Below are 9,255 nucleotides of genomic sequence, written 5' to 3'. Positions count from 1 at the left end.
TGAGAGCATCTCCAATAAATCAATAAAGTTCCTTGTTTTCCAGTCGTGTGTTATTTTTATTCTATTTTTATTGTTATTTTTCATCTTTCAAATGATTTGGATGATGAAAGTTTTTGCGTATTGGAAAATATTGGAAATGTTCTGGAAATGTTTTCAGGGCGCAAAAAAAGTGCTCGGCAGGAGATCGATCAAACAGTACATTTAATTGGTATCAATATTCCCTTTTGAATCCGGGCAAGAAAAGGAATTATAAGCCTTTATTACTGAAAATGTCCAAATTTTCCTTTAATGTGTTGAATTTAATGTAATTTTATCCTCCCAGTCGGGGGCACTAAATGTTCAAATCCTGCACATTTAAATGTACTCTCACAGACACATCTCAATTAAATATCAGAAAGTTTTAACTTTTTAGCTGAAGGCATAAGAACACTTGATGATAACCAATCAAAACGTAATAAAACACTGCAGTAAAACGGCTCTATTATAAATGATGTTCAGCTGAGAGACATCCCATAATATCATCATCAGAGACGGTTATATGAAATTAAGAACTGGCTGCATTAAGCTGAGATAATACTAGTGATTCATTATAATTAACATAGCTTTTAGCGTAAGCGGAGCACCAGAGCAACATTCTCCTCGCAGGTAAATTGACTCAATCCCGACGTATTCCTTTAATCATGAGGTTAAAAGCAACAACAACAGACGTGGCAGGAATGAAAGATAACCTCTATACTTCAAAGCTGTCAGGGGGCCACTGTGAACTCCAATAATCTCTTGCCCCTGCTGCACAGGAGGTGAGCCTCTGCTGCCTGAACTGTGTGTTTTCACTAAAATAGATCCTGGCCCGGCCACGCTGACCCCTGAGGAGGGGGATCACCGCAGGTCCTCCGCAGGTTGTCGCAGGGAATGGAGAGCGCCGCAGCCAGAGCCGCGGGGGTAAAGGTTGAAGGGTGTGTGAGGTACCCTATGACCTCCCGATTTGACTCGGGCGTAACGGCCGAGCTCTCAGGGGGAAAACCCCTGCATGACCCGGCTCGCCCTGTGCGAAGGCCACGGCGTCCAGGCAGTGCCACGCCGCCAACCGCCACCCTGCCTGCACGAAAAGATGGAGGCAGAGACTTGAGGAGGTGAAATAGAGGCAGGTTTTAATAGGAGACAAAGGTTCCGCCGTGTGAGCGCACTGGGACTCATTCCACTTTAGTTCAACTCCAGGTTGAATGCGTCGGGGATGAGTCAACGCTGGCCGCAGAGAGTGTGACTAACGGAGCGGGTCGGCGACGCGGAGCCCCTCTTTCTGGCTGCTTTCAGACCCAAAACAGGAAGGAGAGGAGAGGAGAGCGAGGCCTCTTTGTGCCGAGTGAAACAGATGAGATGAATCCATCATCAGCTCAATATTCTCTCTGAACCCGCGATGGTAACGAAGGGTACTTTAAGGGGGGGAAGCGGGGGTGAAACTAAGCAGAGCGTGGGATCTGGGAATAAAGAGAGGAGAGAAGAGACTTTAAAGATGTCATCAGCATCCGTGCCTCGCATGCCAAGCATTCAGGTGGCTGCTCATTTGTGTTCATTGTTCTTTTTGCAGGAAAAAGGGAGAAGACAATTTGCACAAAGGAGTTGATTTGCTGGAAAGTGGGGGAAATATAAGACTATGAGCATGAAAAACCAGAGAGAATCAGCGAATGACCCCGGGTACGACCCACAATCCTCACGCCCACGCTGTCTGTCTGCCCAAAGACCAAAGAGAATAGCGTTGCTGCCTGTAACAAGTTGCCCTAATGCACACAGACACACACTTACACATGCAGGATTGCTCAACTGTCGGCAGAGCGCGGCTGAAGATGAATGTGAAAGCCTCGGTGATGGCTGTGCTCTCTGCTCGGCAACGTTCGTGCGCAGACTTACGACGAGGAATCACTTTCTTAGAAAGTCGAGAACGTAGTTTGAATCCTTCAAGTAATTCATCAGGTCTCAAATGTGTTTTTTGTTCTTCGTCGCTGTCTTGTTTTGTCTTTTAAAGTGTCTCGGAAGATTCAAACGTCATCGCCTTGAATGTGAAAATGTGAAATCGGTGAGATTGCTGAGTCAGCGTTCTGTGGAGAAAGTAGGTTTAATAAACATGCCGCAGTGACAGTGATGTCATTCATCTTCATTTGCGGTCGCCGCAGAGCCGGAGCTCGGTGTACATCAGGGACCAAAACAGGGAATTCCACACATTCTGTCCAAGATTGTCGCATTAGGGTGAACTGTCAAACCCCAAAAATCTTTCACTATTTCCTGGCATGGAGCAGTTGCCAGGCAACCAGCGGAGTAATACCAGGCAACGGTAAAGTCCTGTTTCCAATCTTTATGCTAAGCTAAGACAACTACAACTTAGTTAGTATTGATCTCCTCATTATATCCCAACATAATATAAACAATTCATTTAAGACTGATCCTGAAACTATGACTTTCTATGTATTGATTGATACTCTACTAATTTAATATAAAATATGAAATGTCCTGAAAAAATCCAAGATGACTTTCCCAAAATGTATACTTACTAACAGTCCAGAACCTAAATTATAACCCATATTTCATTTGCAATTACATAAAAGAGACAAGAAGATTCAACCTTGATTGATGATTGAACAATTTGGTTGAGCATAAGTAAAAGTTGAGCTGAAATGTCAGAAAAACACATATATTTCCTAAAACTGAAGTATTATAAAAAGCATCATCATAGTATAAGCAGAATTCGTCACATTGGCACATTTCTCCTCTTTCTGACAGCATGAACAAAGTGATCTCCTCCACGAGGACGATGCAACCGTCCCAGTTAATTTCCTCATTGCAGCATAATGTGAATGACATCAGCTGACAGGAAGTAGACGTGGACCCAAGCTGTCGCCGAGCAATGCAATTCCGTTGCAACCATCTATAAGCAGCTAGCAGCTCATTATCACTCTCAGCCCAAACGGTGGCGCGTCGCCTGGCTAAGCTGCGTTTCCTCTCCGCTGAAGCCAACATTTGTTGCTGCCTGCTACTGTCCCCTGACCCCCCGCCACCAAGGGTTGTTTACTCATTCAGGGCAATGAGGCTCGACAAGGAGGCGACCGCTTCAGGGAGGAGGAGGAGGAGGAGGAGGAGAGCCAGCAATATATGTCCATGATCCCTCCCTCTCTGTTTCTGTCTCTGCAGAGAGGAGGCTGATATAGAAAATGAATGTAGGTGAATGCAGGTCACGGCCGAATCCTATTTTGTGTGCGTGCATGTGGGTGTATTCATATGCTTTCATGTGCTAATTGCCGAGTGTGTTTTTTTTTTTCGAGGGGGCGTTGTTCAGAGAGGTGGGATGAAGTGCAAGTGATGACAAAATGCATCCTGGCCTAAACACCTCAGTGTTTGTGTGATTTGGAGACCTGCAGAGGCAGAGGTGTTAACAGAGGAAAGGAAGGTGCTGGGTTCAGTGTGTGTGTGTGTGTGTGTGTGCAAGTGTGCTCAGCCATAAAGGAATAAACCCTGCACACCATTAAAATGCCAAAACAATGAGAAGACTCGCTGTGAAACGATATCTCAGGCGGCTTTTTGTAAACTGAATCAAGCGTATTTAATTTACCATCACATCCCGTCATTTCTGTTCAAATGACTGGGAAAAGCATTGTAACTGAATCAAAGCAGCAGCTTGTTGAGAGGGAGGTAAACAAACCACTGCTGGTGCCAACATGTTCCACGCATCCTTTTATGCATTACATATGGTCATGCAAATTACATGAAACCACACTTTCCTGCAGCCGTGCTGGATTACATAAAAGGAATCTGGCAGCTAGAAACCGGTATCACTTTCTCATAATATTTACATCTTAAATAATGGTTGATTATGGTTTACAGTTAAAAGGCACTATTAAGGGCAGCTTTTGTATCTCCCATGTTGGAATCACTCACATTGAAGTTATCAATAAATGCTTGTGAGTGTAAAGTCTGGCAACCCAAAAGTTGTGCTCCATGGATTTTGATTCAACCATCAGTAAATTATTAATTGACCATTAATTAAGTCATTTTGTCACAAGTTAGAAATGCTTTTGAAAGTGTGGCTTATTTGAACGTTGCACCCGGTATTGGTGACATGATTATGATATGAAATACATTGTTGCAGATTTTAAAGGGTTTAAGAATGTATTTCAGTTTATATAAAACAGAAAAGGAAAGTTTTCCTATTGCAACAGTTGCTTAACACATCCCTATCCTACTTAAGTCAAGAGATAAACACATTATTATGAGACGGAGGGGAAAGAGATGTGACCAATCTCCCCATCACACAGAGAAAAACGGGCACAAACAGCTTTTTTTGCTCCTATCACCTCTGCTCCCGGCTGCATTATCCACATTAGTTTAGTCTGTTTTCAGCTCTTACTCTCAGACAGACATTTTCCGCGGGGCAGAAAATGTCACCGGTGCAGCATTTTGGCCTCCAGAGGTAAGGCGGTAAGCAGGGGCAGAAAATAAACAGTAGTAAACAACAGTAGCAGTGGGGAGTGGGCTTCCCTGCTGTGTTGATTATTGGAGGGCTGTACACAGGCCTGACCCCCCCCCCCCCCCCCCCCCCCCGGGAGCTCACCGAGCGAGAACGGCTGCTGCTGGCTGCCCACAGAGAGGCCAACAACATCTGGGCCTCAGCTCAGCTCAGCTCATTACACTCCTGTTGTTGTGGAGTGTGAGTTTGTGTATCAGCACCGGCAGCACAACAGATAACAGTAACACGCAAAAAAAATGAGAGTAGAAAGCGACGATTGATGATGAAAATATGGACATAATGGAGGAGCAACATGAGGATATTGCCTCCTTTCATGCAGAGTTAATAAGTGCAGATTGTGTGCACAGTTCATTGTTGTCGAGGTAGAAAGGCCTGAAACAATATCTCCAACCAGAATAATTAAATTCTGAAAAATTGGGGCTCAGAAAGTTTTATTATAGACTTTTACTAAATGTGAAATAAGCATCCATCAGGTCTGCAGAACGCTGCCTGCATACAAACGCTGAAGCCAACACAGGCTTGGAACAATAGTCAGCATTACATTAGTGTTTCTCATGAGAAACACGTTGTTTCCAGAGACCTCAAAGCAGTTATCATAACTTTATCATTTATCAAGCAAGGATGTATGTGGCTTGCTGGGGGTCTAATGTGCTGTATATTGATTCGTCATATTTCTTGATCTGTGAGAGACTTATGAAATGGCAGCAAGCCAGTTTAATGGCTGCTGGTGAGAATGTCTTTGTTTCACTGATGCACGCTGTCCTCTGGCTCCCTCTGCTGGTGAAATGCAGTAAATTCTAGATAAATGACGAAAGCACTGATAATAAAGTTTGACTCGCTCATGTTCATGTAAGATCAACCAAGAGTAGATGTAAAAAGCTTCTTCTTTTTTTGGTTTAATCTTGTTTTTATTTTATTTGGGGAAAAATCAATGTTAATACATTAAACTTAATTACAGAATTGATGATTCGGATGTGAAAGAAGCATAGCACCTCTGTAGTAAAGGTTTCAGGTGAACTGCCACCCTGGAAGATGGGTTTTCTTCTAAAATATTAAAAATCTATTCCTAAATTAAATATATTGAAGGATGAAGGCAACAAGATATTTTCCATATTTCTACCGATTGTCAATTCTAAAGCATCCTACATGGATTTAATTTCACAAGAGGCAAAAGAATGAGCGGCTGTTGGAAACAAACTTTTTGAAATTACACAGTAGATAAAGCACGTGTAAATAATAAAACGCATGATGGCTGAATGAAATGCATACATGCTTACCTGTCCTATCATACTTGCTGCTACTGACCTTACTGAAAACTAAATACTATTTATTTATTTTTTACTGACTAGCAGATATTTAGTACCATGGTATTTGTGTTGATAGCATTTCCAAGAGACCACCTGTTGCACCATCATTTCAAGTAGTAATACAATTAAGTTTTAATTCACTTTAAAATGTATTTTCATCATTCAGATGTCAAAAGGTCAAGACTGTTAAAGACCAGCTACCGTGGCCTCGGATCAGCAGGAGCCAATATGCTCATTAAGGCAATCAAAATAGATGAGTCCCTTTAAAAAAACTTTTTTTTTTAAACTCACACTGGCAAACAGTGCCTAGCATCAAATTAATGTTAATATACATTATTTTTCATGTCTCTTCTCTTATAACACCATGGCATAAAAATGTGTAGTTTGCCATCAACTGTCTTTCCTGCTATGTGGCCAAGAAATTATTTGTTCTTGTTGAACTTATTGAATCCAATGAGTTCAACTCGACATCCCTGCTCATTGAAAACCTAGGAACTTTAGTTGGATGCAAGTCTATAAGTAGCCTTATGAATAAAATATGACAAACAAAATTCGTTGTTCCTCCAATTTATTAAGAAAATGTACAGGGGGATTAACGGTAGGACTTCTGGTAGCGGGCACGAGCTCCAGGTCCACCGAACTTCTTGGACTCGCAGCGACGAGGATCGGCAACCAGCAGGGTCCTGTCGTACTGGATCAGGATGTCTTTGATCTCCTTCTTGGAGGCTTCATCCACATCTACAGGAGGGACAGAAACACGTAGGGTTATTATGCACGTCCTACTATTCAATGTGTTTGTACATACTGTATGTATAATAAAGTAAACAGTACAATGCAAGTTCACATTTTCACATCCAAGTGACCTTTTACACTAACATAACTAATTTAGCCATTTGCTCAAAACAAGTAGCGCCTGTTGAAAGGAAAGTATTCTCCAAAAAGGGAAAACGACTACATTGTTACAGGTTGTTTCTATGACAACAAGGCAATCAGTGTCACAGGACAGTTTTTTGTTGTAATGAAATACCAAACAGACAAAGACAGCTCATGTCCCATAATCCATATTTATCCATGTACTTGAGATTGAGCACTTGAATGACCACCGAACCCACATTTAGTTGATATGCTGACATATCTTAACATACAACGCAAAGCGTTCAGAATTTGCAGGTTAAATATTTAAGGTGGCAAGTTTAATCTTGAACTGGTCACTTCTGAATAACTTAAGTGTATTTCTAATACTAAAAACATTGGAAGTTTTATAACAAACTATCCTGATTTCTCATTTGACAGCTATGATGTTCTTAGATCTGAAGCATCAGTTTATGTCCATGTATAAATGCTACCATCAGGCTATGTGAACTTTAAACTTACTTATTGGTCAAGTATATGAACAAGAACACAGACAGACAACTAATGCCCTAAAATGCAATGTGGAACTGTAAAACTGTTTCCCATGCATCTTCTGTTCATTTGGTTGAAACATTAAAAGCAAGTATTGTCACAAAAGCTCATCCACTGAACAAAATATAACACTCACACTTCTGGTAGTAGGCCACCAGGGATTTGGAGATGGCCTGACGGATAGCTGGAAAACAACAAAATAAATGTCAGAAAGTTGAAAAAATCAAATTACAAACTAACTGCTGATGGATAAATATGAAGCAAACGCATCAAGAAGAAAGAAATATTTTTTTTACCATAGATCTGTGCCACATGTCCACCACCCTTGACTCTGACTCTGATGTCAACTCCAGCAAAACGCTCCTTACCCAGCAGCAGCACTGGCTCCAGAAGCTAAAAAAGAGCATACAACAACATCAATCACAAATAAAAACAACAGCAACCACGATTATTGCAGATGTTTGTTTTACACAACATGTAAAAGTACCGACTGCTTATAAGACACCTCCATGTCCTAGAGTGACTTATTATGTCCCTACTAGCTTTAAAGTGCAGCAGGACTTTTTACGTTCAAATAAATACCTTTGGTTAAAAATGTCAGCTGCTAGGCCAGGATGGACATAAGCCCCCCATCACTGCCCATTTTAAAGTGCAGAAGTTACGTTCTGCTCTCAATTAGCCAAGAGCACCCCGATGTGGAGCAGCTTCCTGAGGGACTCACCTTGTACTGGAGGGTGGCGGGCTCCACCATGTCCAGGGGTCTGCCGTTCACCTTAATCAGGCCATTCCCCCTCTTGCAGTGGGCAACTGCTGTGGCGGTTTTCTATGACAGAAACATAATCGGACACAATCAAAAACAACTCAAAGACAAAGCTGTACTTCAGTTAACCCACACAGCCATTAGGTGGAAACAACAGTCCTTGCATCCTGTTTCAGTTCAACCATTTGATGAGATCTCGCAATGGATTAGAGTGGCCTTAGAGCTTTATTATTAAGGAATCGGTGTCTGTGCGGAGGAGACGCGAGGTGAAGTTAACATTGTCATCCTCCATCAGAAGCACAACCATTACTAGCACGCAGGCTACCGGTAGTTAGCTTCACATAGCTGAGCCGATACATAGCGAAACCATCCGATGTTACATCCAGCAGCATTACAAGTGCGTTAGAGTCATGTACAGCAGTAATGGAGGATTAAACGTCGTGTCTGGAGGTCTAGTACAAAATAACGACGGTGTAAAACGGACACACGGCCATATCATGTTAGCTACTTTAGCTAATGTGCGCTAGCAAGACAGGGTAGCCACAACACCACACGTGGATTATATTTCTATATTTTACTTACTTTACGCCCAAAAACCTGGACAGACTGCAAAGGACCTTTTGCTGGCATGTTTCTGAAACACACAGGGAACAAAAATTACATTAGAAACCAGTAAACACGTATAGTTTATTCTATATTTAAGGATCGGGCAGACGAACATACCGTCTTCAGCTAGGGTGCCGTACGGAGAGACCGACAGGGTTTCACACGCCGAACATCAGGGGCTGACGCACGACACTACAGACGTGCTTTGTGGCAGGTTTTGCGACAGTTGCTCTCGCTCTACCTCCATTCTGCACTTTATCATAAACGTTGCCGTTTTTGAATGGAAATTGTATTTCCTTTGATAGAAAATGGAAATATTATTAATATAAATTACCGTTATTTTGGTAAATTGACCAACAGCATGCAGGAGTCTTTCTGGGGATCCTGAAATAGTTTAAAAGGTTACTTTAGGGTGTCTTCCTAAAAGTCAGTGAGGTCATATCCATATAGGGTTTGAAGCTTGCATCTTTAAGATGTCATAAACTGTGTACAGTGTTATAATGTCAATTACTGCACTTCTGAGTTTTCTCTCAATTTTGAAATTGTTATAAAGTTGACCTCTTCATAAAACGCTGAAAGACAACTGTGTGCCTGCATACATATATCATGCCAGTAGGTGGCAGTGACTCGATGTAACTCATGCATTCTGAAATACGCGCTGCACA

General features: G+C 42.0%; 1 protein-coding gene across 1 annotated transcript; it reads right to left on the bottom strand.

Moving 5' to 3' along the window:
* Positions 1 to 6,375: 6,375 nt before the first annotated feature.
* Positions 6,376 to 8,788, bottom strand: rps16 (ribosomal protein S16). The gene is made up of 6 exons (XM_084038614.1): positions 8,708 to 8,788; positions 8,567 to 8,618; positions 7,946 to 8,047; positions 7,521 to 7,617; positions 7,361 to 7,408; positions 6,376 to 6,558 (listed from the first exon to the last, which is right to left on the bottom strand). Exons 2-6 carry the CDS (start codon positions 8,612 to 8,614, stop codon positions 6,413 to 6,415), a joined length of 441 nt encoding a protein of 146 aa, XP_083894740.1. The 5' UTR covers positions 8,615 to 8,618; positions 8,708 to 8,788; the 3' UTR covers positions 6,376 to 6,412.
* Between the last annotated feature and the right edge of the window lie 467 nt (positions 8,789 to 9,255).

This window comes from Eutrigla gurnardus (assembly GCF_963514095.1).
Source record: "Eutrigla gurnardus genome assembly, chromosome: 21".
Lineage (NCBI taxonomy): Eukaryota > Metazoa > Chordata > Actinopteri > Perciformes > Triglidae > Eutrigla > Eutrigla gurnardus.
Note: the sequence above shows the minus strand (reverse complement) of the source record. Positions and strands in the feature narration are given on the sequence as shown.